The sequence below is a fragment of the Amphiura filiformis genome, chromosome 10, assembly GCF_039555335.1.
Source record: "Amphiura filiformis chromosome 10, Afil_fr2py, whole genome shotgun sequence".
In the NCBI taxonomy this organism is placed as follows: Eukaryota; Metazoa; Echinodermata; class Ophiuroidea; order Amphilepidida; family Amphiuridae; genus Amphiura; species Amphiura filiformis.
Window position 1 is genome coordinate 17,697,338 of NC_092637.1, and position 13,165 is coordinate 17,710,502.

Genomic DNA, 13,165 nt, shown 5'->3' on the forward strand with positions numbered 1-13,165 from the left:
TTGTGGAGAAAAATACGAAGTTTTAATCATGCACACGTGCATGGAATACAGTATTTACATGCTAAGGTCAACACACAGGAAATTATGATTTATACTTGGAATGTAAACATACTTTGCAATGTTGATGTTTGAGTTCGAATGTTTCTAACCTCGGATTATTACTGCAAGTAAACATGTGCACATAACTTGAGATGGCCAGTGGAATATTCAATTAATTGATATCTTCACGGTAAGTACATGTATATCACCAATGCGAAGTTTCTATATGTATTTTCATCATTCACATCATCATGATCATGCATCATGAAGCTGCAAAAGGTAAGTCATGTAAAGTTCAAGCTTCAAGTTCAAGTCATGTCGAAAACATGACTGTATGAGTGTATGTCACTGCCACTGACTGACCATGACAAAAGATCTCGATGATATCTCCAATCAATCACGAGCTATCATGCTCCTCAAATATTCCATGTAACATTTTCAAATAAATAACTTCAAATTTAACCAGGCATGTAGGCTAGGACTAAAACAAAGTCATTGTGGAAAATATAAAGGTAACCAAGCAAATTACTTTTAAAATTAACTCAGTCATGCTAAATTGTTCAGGCTTATTTCTGCCCGGGATTTCTGCCAATACAAAATTGATATTTGACTGACGTTTTAACTATACATGCACTGCAGAGTATCTACTATCTACCATCATGACAATATTAAACCATGTTTCATTAAAAATGCAAATTACAATTTAAATTGTAGAGAGGGCCTATTGACAGGCACATACCGTCACTGCCCACCCCCCCGGGCCCAAAACAAACCCCTCCGATTTCACACAATAACCTCTATAAAACAGATAGCACGCAGCTATTATTGTCTTTAGAAATCATCATTGATACCAGTACCGTATATGACAAATTAATTGTAATTTTATTGATTGTTGTTGTTGTTGTTGTTGTTGTTGTTGTTGTTGTTGTTGTTGTTGTTGTTGTTGTTGTTGTAAGGTTGTTTTGTTATTCAGTTGTTAAATTGTTATTCAGTAATTTTATAATGTTGTTGTTGTTGTTGTTGTTGTTGTTGTTGTTGTTGTTGTTGTTGTTGTTGTTGTTGTTGTTGTTGTTGTTGCTCGCATTTTCTTTGGATGGTCGTGAATATCGATGTCAATTATTTTGAACCCCCTATTGTGGACTGAAATTATTGTACCCTCTCACTCTGTTGTGTGGAAAATGTGTACGACCCCCCTTTCTGTATCAATTACAAAAATACGATCCCATATTTTGGTGTAAAAATTCTATGACCCCTTTATATTAAATCATGACCATCTTCTGAAGATAATAATTAATTTACAGCGTCCTATTTTTTTTTATGTTTCTGTGTTTTTTATTCCTATTTTTTATGATGGTTGCTGGTATTATTTTTTATAAATGCACGAACATGCAATAATGTGTTCTGGTGTTTTTACCACAATATCAGTAAAAAAAAAAAAAGATCAGCGTGATTACTGATAGCATTTTAGATGATCTATGCTGATACTGATTGAGGAAATTCCTTTGAAAGTGAACCCCTGCCCGAAGTATGATTGAAAGATACATTTGTACAATAACAAATGGTTGTGTACAATAACAAATGGTTGTGTATCAGGTGTGAGATATTGTACCAGGTACGTGTATATGCGCGAATATCGCGTACGTGCTGCTCAGCGCAGACTACATGTAAACAAAATACTGACTACATGTATGACTCGATCATTCAAAGAATATCTGTTTCAAATTGGAGACATGGCTAATGTTGTTTTTGTGAAAGGACCCTTTATATTTGAGTACATTTTGTGTGTATTTGGGTTTCGCTATCGTTTGTTTTTTGTTTTCTGAAGGCGATCGCCATTTTGTATTTACCGCTGTCAAGATTCGCCAAATATTATCCATGTTCGGGGCCCCAATTAACTGAGCAAATGCATGTAGCAATGTGCTGTCAACAAATACGTCACACGCGGAGGTCTTTTATAAGCGTGTGATACGCACTTTGAGGTCAATTGTGAGATATTAATGACTCCAAACTGCGTTCGCGTTTTCACAAATAATAAAATATGATTGGATCACACGCATCATGCATATTCATGAGGTTATGAATTGCTACCCTTTACTTATCTCTGACTTATCTCATGAACCCTTTCTGCTGACATCTCAATACTTTGTGTGCCCACCATCACTCTCTATCACTGCCTGGATTTGAATTTGGCGGACAAAAGCAATGGTCATTTATTGGTCACAATACAACGCATTTGGCTTGAATAGGAGCTAAGTGCAACTTTCAAAATCCGACTTGAAGCCACTCATTAAGCGCCCATAACTCGACCAAATGATATTGTAGAGCAACAAAAAAGGTATCAAAATGCGCAGGAGAAATCTGCGCTTTATACACATTAAATAGGTTTTTGCTATATATTTTAGTTCCCGATATATCTGACCATCTATAATCGTTTCGATACTTTCTTGGTTGAGTTTATATCTTCAAAACATCTTTTAGCATTGCTGTTCTGTTAATTTTTATCAAATTGTATTACAAATAATTATAATATTTTACAGATATTATATTGATAATTGTATTATTTTTCCATTCCCAATACTAGTCGTGCTCTAGCGGATGAATCAGAATATCGTGCACCTGTAAGAAAACAAGACAATAATAATATTTTTTTGAATTTCTATATTAATTTACATATTGAGTAGGTGTTCAGTTCACCTTTAAGGGTAGACGAGGTATTGTTGGTCGAAGCAGCCAAAAAGAAAAATCGATTTTCATTTTCTAAATCAATATATTATTAAAAAATAAGATTTTCATGTTTTGCAAAAGTTTATTTTACAAATCATATACTTTGAAAACTTGCTTGAAATTGTTGTGAATGAGTTATGTACGTTTTACAAAAATGTTGTCCAAAACCACAGGACCTACAAAAGTATATCTGTGATATTTGAATTCTTCTACACACTCGCTATGAAATGATCAATGCAATTTTTGCCAAAAAGCTCACTACCAATCACAAGATGCTGTGAAATCGCAACAGTTTAAAATATTTGCTAACCTTAAGCAACATGATTACATGTTTTTTTTATTCGGTTTATTGATGTAACCATGGTTTGGAAACACTGTCATTATTGTCATACCGTAAAAACCCGATAGTTAGCATATGTGCTTACTATCGAGCGCTTTTGAAAACATGAAATTGTACCAAAGTCCAGCGCTTTACTAACTGAGCTAATGGGTTGAGACACACATTTGCAGGTTTACTTGTTCGTATATAACTATATGTGTATCGATGATTTGCTCAAAACCCTTTACACTTTTGTGGATTGGGCTCTTCATTTTTGCATGTTTTAAAGGTTAATAAACGGATATCACTTGTTGGGAGTGAAATTGCATAAAATAATGCACGCGTGCTGAAATGTTGATGCGTCTAATGCACGAGCCCCGAAGGGGGGAGTGCATTAGACGCATCAACATCTAAGTACAAGTGCATTATTTTGTACAATTTCTCGAGCAACAAGTGATACGCATTTATTAACCTATTTCATACACGACTTTTGCAATTTTTATAACAAAAATGTCACTAAAAATGTTGGAAAATGCAAACAAATATAAACGCATCCACCCGCAAGAAAAATGAACGCGTCCGAAAGCACTGCACGTACTACGTGGAGTTCGCGCCCGTGCAATTATACAATATTTATGCACGGCTAGTAATTTACTAACGCTTGCTCTGATTGGTTCTCACTATCTAGGAGTGTATGAACAGCGCTTGATAGTAATCACATTATGTTAACTATCGAGTTTTTACGGTATTGCGCTAAATGTATATAGGCTTATTTACAAGTAAAACCAGAGCACCTAAAATAGGCTAATGCAGATAATTATTTAACCCAAACAACATTGATTGTTTATAAGTAATAAAATTAAAACAATTGATTTAAATCGCGATTTAAATCACACAACCCTGGTCCAAATACACACAATCATACCTGTACATGAGGTGGTGCTTGTATGGTGTAGATCACTGCGTTGACAACATCGTCGACTTCCAGACTCTGTAAAAAGATAACATGGGGCATATTATGATGTATACGGTGTAGGTCTGTCGTAAGTCCGTTCCGCCTATATTCCGACTTCCCCTGGAGCGTAGCATCAATATGGAAGGGTACTCTGTTTATTTGCCTTTGGGCTACTAGCTGCAATGATACCTAAGGCTCATTGCAGCGACAAAAAATATGTCGGCCGTTGTTCTAGATTTTTAGATGTATGTTTTGGGATTTAAAGGTCTGCAGATGAAAAAACAACAATAACCGAGGTTTGCATACCATAAAGAGACAACAACTTCAAATAAATTGCTAAGTGACATTTATATTAATCTAAAACAATAACCAGTAACAAATTAATATCAAATTAAATTGTGTTAAAAGTTTAAAGCATGTTAAAGTGGTTTTCTTATGGGGGAGGAGGAACAGACTTATGACACACGGTATATATAATAAAGTACAATGGAATATCATAGTGATTAAGAAATCGCACCTATCAAAATTTGACCAGCTTTGCCGCTGTTTCACTTGAACCCATATCTCATAATGCAGAGTTTATCCCTTATATACTGTGTGTCTTGAATAGCTATTGCGGGAGCTATTGCAGCCAATCCATATCTCATATACAGAGTTAATCCATGTATCTTGAATAGCCAGCTATTGCAGCCCACCAACTCAGTGATTAAGGAGTATCCTTCTGATATCAAATAATTTTGACTCTTTTGAAAATTCTCGATATAATTCAAATTTTATGACAAATTATTACAATTTGATATTTTTTGATATAACTGTCCTCGAAGTACACTTTCTAAATCTAATGATATGTACTAAAAGTGTATGTAGCTGGGATGAAAAGCCGACGATCAATTGAAAAGTTTGACCTCTCATATTGACCAAAAGGACCTAATTTTTTTGTGCTTTGGGGAAACAAATCCATATCTTCAATACGAAAGGCCAAACTTTTCAATTGATCGTCGGCTTTTCCTCCCAGTTACATACACTTTAAGTACATATCATTAGGTTTATAAAGTTTACTTCGAGGACTGTTAGATATCAAAAATATCAATTTTTAATCATTTGCCATAACATGTGAATCGCGAATTAAAAAAAAAATCTAAATTATTTGATATCAGAAGGACATTCTTCGTTCGATATGTCTGATATGCTCTCATGCGCTAATTTGCATAAATGCTAATTAATTATGCAAATATGCAAATTAGAGGCGCCTTCACTATATAATATATTAGAACATACGGTATTAGACACACTTTGGCCAAGTTTCAAGGCAAAAGTATGCAAAATAAAAGTACGCTGAACATTTATCATGGATTTTTAGCAAAATATTGCCAACAATTACATATCAATGAGCATCCCCAGTCATTTTAGCTCATTAGCTTTATTGATTATTGATAAAAAAAAACCCAATAAGATACAAAAAATATATATATATTGATTTTGAAAACCGTATGTCCGATTTGCTAAGTGAGCTTTGCTCTGCTCAATTAATCTGTTTAAAACATGCTTAGAGCACTTCCATAATGTCTCAACTACCACCTTAATTATAAACTCACAGGCCTCTTGGTGTAAAGGGCCTGAGCTGCTTCCTGGCCTAAAGCTCGAAGTGGAAATTCAGTTTTGATAAGTCCCGGAGAAATGCCCTGCAATAATAATTGAATAAAAGAATAATAAAAATAAAGTAAATTAATAATGACGACTAATAAAAATGCGCCAGTAATAGTCAAGTCACTTACCCTTATATAAGGCAGAAAAAATGGCATGCACGCAGTTAGGCGCAATGCTTACGCTTGTTGTGCGTTACGTAATGTGTGACTGGCGCATGCTTATGTGAATTTACGCGAGCGTGAGTTCGGACTTTATTGACTCGCGCAGTAACAAAAGCCGAATGTGAGATTCAATGTCCCGTAATTCTTGGCGTAGACCTTTTGTTAGGGCAGTCACTGCAAATTTACTGGCGCAGTAAACACGACTTACAGTAATAGTCAAGTCACTTACTGTGACTCTAATGTGAGATTTAATTTCCCGTAATTATTGCCGTAGACCTTCTGTTAGGGTAGTCACTGCAACTTTACTGGCGCAGTAAACATGACCTACAGTAATAGTCAAGTCACTTACCGCGACTCTAATGTGAACTTCAATGTCCCTTGATTCTTGGCGTAGACCTTCTGTTAGGGCAGTCACTGCATATTTACTGGCGCAGTAAACACGACTAATAGTAGAGAGATTGCGATTTCCAAACGTACGTATCGAACGTACGTGGAATCTATTCAAAACCACTCTCCTGTGACGGGATTTTGAATAGATTCCACGTACGTTCGATGCTACGTTTGGAAATCGCAATCTCTCTAATAGTCTAGTCAATAAGACTTACTGTGACTCTAATGTGAGATTTAGTTTCCCGTAATTCTTGGCGTAGACCTTCTGTTAGGGCAGTCACTGCATATTTACTGGCGCAGTAAACGTGAAACGGACCAGAGCCAATCATATGACCTCCAATACTGATGAAATCATAATCAAACATATAATTATTTAGTATGGAACGAAGAAAGTCAAACATATTGCACAGGTAAAAATGACAGACAAAAAAATGCAGACTAAAAAACACAGAACAAACCAAACAAACAAACAACTTCGACACACGTGGAAGTAAACCAACTTTAAACCAGGCTTTATAAAAGACAAAGTGCACGGATCAGGTGTATAGTAGTAATTTGTTCTAGCTTTCAATTTTCATCTAACCTACTCCGTTGGCACTGATTTGACAATAAATAAATACTTTAGGCATAATGATACCTACATCCTGACTGGTTACTGATTTCTTAATACTACTAGTATGTTCAAGAATAGGGACTAAATTCATTTGGCAATAAATCGTAAAAATATCCAGTGTATTCTTCCTATGCTCAGCCTTATCACTTTGCAAGCAATTCTACCGACTTTGGTCTGCAGAATTGCGCACGCCGGAACACCGTGGATAGGGGAGCTGATCCTGGTTGCGATGGTTATTTGTGGAATGTCTAGGGTGTGCGCTCTTGTAGCAGCAAAATCCCTGATTTGTTGTTGGAATGATGTGAGTCAGCGTAGTGGTCAGCGACAACCTGTAAAGTGTGCTGAGGCTTGTGGATTAGGTAGTCAAGTTAGCTCAATCGTTAAGGCGTTCGACTATGGTGCGAGAGGTTGCGGGTTCGAACCCTGGCGGTGCCTAGTATGCTCTCGTGAAAAATTGAATTAGCTTGAAATTCCCCTGGACAAGGAACTTACTGCTAATTGTCTCGTTTCCGTCGATAACCTTTTTTTATCCGTCGACCAAAACTTTCAAAATTTAGTTCTTGAAAACATACTAAAAAACAGAATCCCCGTATGTATAATTAAGTTGCCTATTAAATTTTCAGCAATTTTGATGTTATTTGTTTGAAATATTCCTATTAGTCTTAGCATTGTAGCACATCTACTGATCACTTGGTGGTCTTGGTATGGCGGCGCCCATGGGTCACGTGGGCATTAAATTTAGTGCCTTTTATTTAATACCCTATGGTAACTGTTTGTGGAATCACGAAATAAAAACTTAGGGGTGTTTTTTTTAAACCCACCTTCGGGGATGAAGGTTGGAGAAATTTGGTCCATGCATCAGATACGATGGAACAAAATGCCTAAATCGGTCAAATTAGGCCATTTTCATCTTGAAACACTGGGACAAGAATTATCACTTTCATGAAAGATGGTTTATCATATCTGATCCATGGACCAAATTTAGAATAATTTCTCCAACCTTCATCCCGATGGTCATTTGGATTTTAAAAAACACGCTTAAATGCAAATGATAACCAGGTGTCTACCTATTTATATGAATGATATGTCCGTCGTCAACATTCCTTTCTCTCATAGACTTGACAGCTTCTCTTGTGCATATTGACAACCCCAGAACGTTGACCTACAGAGGGACAAAAGTTGACATTTTAAGATTACTTTGAAACGAGATTTGTAAACATTAATCTAACACATTCACACTCTGTAATGATAACCGAATATGACGACGATTTTGTTGATGATAAATGTTGTTGTTATTGATAAAGAGGATGAAGACGACGATGATGATGACGACGATGATGATGACGGCGACGACGACGATGATGATGATGACGATGCTGATGATGACGATGATGATGACGACGATGATGATGATGATGATGATGGAATATGATAACAATGGTAAAGAGTATGAAGACGACGATGATGATGATGCCGATGATGATGACGATGATGATGACGATGATGATAACGATGATGATGATGGCGATGATGGAAGATGATGGAAGATGATAACAATGGTAAAGAGTATGAAGACGACGATGATGATGACGATGATGATGACGTTATGATGACGATGACGATGATGGATTATGATAACAATGGTAAAGAGGATGAAGACGACGATTATGATGACGACGATGATGATAATAAAATAAATATACATTAAGTTCAGGCTGTATCAGAAAGATTGGTACGCATCAGTTTGTGATTTTGGACAAGACCGCTAGCCTATATCAAAATATAATCCACCTATTTTGTGGATAAATAAAACTTAATGGTTATAAAACTATAATTTTTGGTCATTTCAATATGATCCAATGTTACATTCGGAAGAAGCAAGCTATTCAATCAACATCAGTACTGATGGATACCAATCATTTAGCTGTGTATCGGTATCATCCAATTTCTCACATCAAACATATTCTTCCAATCCTCTGTCTTCCCATCTATGATGGTAGCTGGATGACCTAAGCCTGCGTTATTTACACACACATCCACTCCGCCATATTTCTCTTTGATTTCTTTGAACATAGACAGGATTTCCTTCTCTTGGGTTACATCACATTTAATGGCATGGACAGAACCAGATGCGTTGGACTTCTGTAATTCATCTCCAAGCGTCTGTAATAAATATGATACAAGAATAAATGAGCAAATAGATCAAACAAAAAGGAAAAGGAAGAAAGAAAGAAAGAAAGAAACATATAAATAAACAAAAATAAGTACCGAAATAAAGAAAATCGCAACAACGTGAACACCACCATGCACTACCACCACAACTGGGCACCACCACTATTACCACCACCACCACCACCACCACCACCACCACCACCACCACTTAGAAAACACCACCAACAAGAACTCTACCCACCAAAATGAACAATAACACCCGAACACGAACACCCCTAGCAGCACCGTGTACGCGATACGACATAATATTATAATACAATATACAGGGTGATTTAAAATGAACTGTACCCAAATTCAAAAATTAAAATAAAATACTTACCGACATTTAAATAATTTGTGTTTGTAGGCTTTAACAGGATAGTATGTTTCCTATTATTGGTGAAAAAAAATCATGTCTTTACCTCAAATGGTTTTGAAGAAAAATACATTTTTATAAAACACACCGATTTTGTTACTGCGGTAGAGAACACGGATAAACTTAGTTCCATGTGTTGGTCTAAAAATGGAATGATAAATTGAAAATGCGATATCTTCTGACTAAAACAACTTATTATCAAAATTCTAAATTTCTACTACAGAACACTTATCACTGCTTTCTATGATAGTTTTTTGATATGTACAATCTCCGCGAATATATATATATATAAAATGGGTAAAGTTGGGTACAGTTCATTTTAAATCACCCTGTAGTGCATTAGTTGATGTTTGTATGCAGTTTTTTACCTTGATTTTGTCAATATTTCTGGCACATCCAACTACTTTCAACCCTAACTGAGCGAATCGCTTAACAATAGCAGCACCAACACCAGCAGATGCCCCAGTGACCAAAGCCACTCTACCAACCCAACGATCTGCCATAATGTGACAAATAACTTGAGCTACACCTACACGCTAAAATGTTAACACTGAATTTGATAACGAACTTTAAACTCCATACACCGTACACACACAACAAGTGACCAATAATACTGAATTTGATAACGTACTAGTACTTTAAACTCAATACAGGGTGTCCCAGAAAAAATTACCGAGTGAATAAAATTGGACGTAAGTCGAGAACTAGACATCAGAATCAAAAAATTTAAAATGTAGCGCATAGCCTATTGTACTGTGCATCACATACGAAAATTTTATTTGATTCGCTTGAGTGGTTGCGAAGAAATTAACGATTACATAATGTGCGCATGAATGCAGTTCATTCCAAGTTTGATCAAAAGGCGTTTTTCACATACTCGCTCACCACATCCTAAAGTTTGTGTATCTCATTAAGTTTAGTCCACATAATCTATTTTATAATCCGACGGTGTTATGTTATTCATGCTTTCACTGAAGATAACATTTTGTCCGAGATAATTTTTTTCTGCAATTGGAAGCTTTCCAACTTTAATTCTTTAGGTTGTGGAAATATGTTATATTTTAACTTTCCAAAGAACATTTGAGCCAAGAATGGCAGTGAACAAGTACTTACAGCTTTACGTGTGATTTTTGATACCATGCAACATTAATGTTGAAGTTTTAAAGATTTAAACTTTGCATTACAAGTTCTTGGAAATATTCCAAAAATATTAATGTGTGTGTGGATTTTTTTTAAGCCAGAAGGAATTCTTTATGCAATAATTCTTTATGCAACATTTATATCAACATTAACGAATAAAATGCCGACCATCATCTTACATGCAAGCTTTCATTTTCAATACCGTGCAAGTTTTCAAATTTGAACAAACCCTTATTAAATGTTTTGCAAGAAACAGATTATTTAAAAAGAACAAAAAGGATTTCACTTTACAAAATATGAAGCCCATTGACAGTTAACCACTAGTGCGCATTGTGTTGAATGATCTTTCTTTCAAACTTGGAATGAAGTGAATTGACACATGCGTTATGTAATCGCTCATTTCTTCGGAATCAGTCAATCGATTCCAGTAAAATTAGCGTATAAGATGCGGAATAAAACGGGCTACACACTGATTTTTAAATTTTTGGATTCTGATGTCTATTTCTCGACTTACGTCCAAATTCATTTGCCCGGTAATTTTTTCTGGGACACCCTGTATACCAGCAAGTGACCGTATAAACTGAAGGTTATCAGATTAATCATTATATAGATATGCTGTATAAATACACGCAGTCTTCTTTACCAAACTCGTCGAAAAAAAAGCCCCAACACCGGACACTGCTTTTTGCCCGGGTTTTTTGCTATCGGAAGTTAAAGATAAAACGAAAAAGCAGAGAAGATCAGATGAACAAAGAAGTCACTTGGTATCCCCGGGATTCGAACCTTAGACCCCTCGCATGCCAAGCACACAATAAACGACCGGTAGCCACACGGGTTACGCTGGCCCGGCCAGCGATTCTCTCCACATATAGCACTTAGGGTGATTGCTCATCGCTTTAAGGTTAGCAACTATTTTACACTGTTGCGATTTGGTAGTTCACAGCATTTTGTGAATGGTAGTGAGCTTTGGTAAATTGGATTGAACATTTCATAGCAAGTGTGTAGAAGAATTCAAATATTACAGATATACTTTTGTAGGAGTTTTGTTGTTAATAAATTTCGGATTTATATAGCGCCTTTTTCCAGATCTTGGAGGATTCAAAGCGCTGTAATTTCGCTGCCATGGTAAATCCTCACAATCAGATCGCATCAACTAGGCCAGTTGCTGCCGAACCTGATGCAAACCTATTCGCACTTGGATTGTAACATTCACCAATTATCTGTGTAGTTCCCCAAATTCCATTGGGTGAAAGAAGTTTTTTGAGCCAAACAACTAACCACCGATTTTTGAAAGCAGGAGGAAATCGGAGATTCCGGAGAAAACCTGCGAGAGCGAGCATGGAACCGGGATAAACCTAGTGCATATACAGTCCATGGGCACGGCCGGGGCTTGAACCGGGTACCTCAATGGTGCAAGTCGAGGGAACAACCGCTGAGCCAACTCGCTCTCCCTAGGGAGGAGTGAAACAACAACCCGTTTGTAAAACGTACATAACTCTTTCACAACAATAAATCAAGCAAGTTTTTAAAGTATATGATTTGTAGAATGAACTTTTACAAAATATTAAAGTGTTATTTTTCAATAATATATTGATTTACAGAATGAAAATCATTTTTGGCTGCTTCGACCAACAATATCTAGTCTAATCTTTATAACACCCGACCCGAAATAAAAAAAAAATAACAAGAAAGACTTTTTTGTGTATATTCTCAGTTATCCAGGTATATTAATATCAAGTTGATAATTAAAATCTAGTCAACTGGACTTACTATTTTTGCCTGGCGACGTTTCACATCATATCCTTGATGCTTCCTCAAGCCGTCTGATTCTTCGGCGGCGATTGGTCTGTGACCCGTAACGGGGTCACAGAACTGAGACGTCGAGGGATCCTTTGGATAGCAGAACTGTATGGCGCAGACCTCTAGGGCGAATTTCTCGATAGGAGTCTTCGTAAGCCTTAGGCTTAAGGTGGCCTTGAGGCTACTAAGCCTAGCCCGCTCTCGAAGCCCGAGTCTTAACTCTAGCCGGATTTCTTCAACGCAAATTCAACCTAGTCTTAGTGGCCTTGCAGGCTTAACGCTTGACAACCTCGTCCCTTTCAGCCAGCGACGTAATTGTATAGGCTGTTGGAGGTAGATGTACATAAGCTGTGGTCCTCACGGTTTACCGTACTAACAAGGTTGCCGTCTCATTATCGCAATGTTCCCGGCACAAAGACTAGCCTAGACCCGCGGTCTTGTGCTTGGGCTTATACCGTAGGCCTATATACACAACTTGATGCAAGAATATTGTGTCTGTTTTTGTGTCTTTTATGTATTATTTTATTTCCACTTGACTTTTTATGAGTCCAACGTGTATGAATGATACGTCTATGCTTTTTACTCGTGATTTTTTCTTTGCATCCCAAAAAGGGTAAAACTGTAAGCCTAATGGAAAGGAATCTGTGATTTCCCTAAAAAGTAATGCAAAAATTGTTTCACACTTCAAACAAGTCATTCGAATGTTTGTCAAAAGTAAAACATTATTTAAGGATATTTTTGGTGCAAAAACATAACCAAACATTATTTGACAACCAACGTGCTATACGCT

At 36.5% G+C, this 13,165-nt stretch overlaps 1 protein-coding gene across 1 annotated transcript; it reads right to left on the reverse strand.

The window, feature by feature from the left end:
- Positions 1–2,616: 2,616 nt before the first annotated feature.
- On the reverse strand, positions 2,617–9,938 carry LOC140161707 (dehydrogenase/reductase SDR family member 11-like). The gene is made up of 7 exons (XM_072185007.1): positions 9,804–9,938; positions 8,802–9,011; positions 7,916–8,010; positions 6,451–6,577; positions 5,633–5,719; positions 4,008–4,073; positions 2,617–2,655 (listed from the first exon to the last, which is right to left on the reverse strand). The coding sequence occupies exons 1-7, from the start codon at positions 9,936–9,938 to the stop codon at positions 2,617–2,619; spliced, it is 759 nt and encodes a 252-aa protein (XP_072041108.1).
- Positions 9,939–13,165: the final 3,227 nt, after the last annotated feature.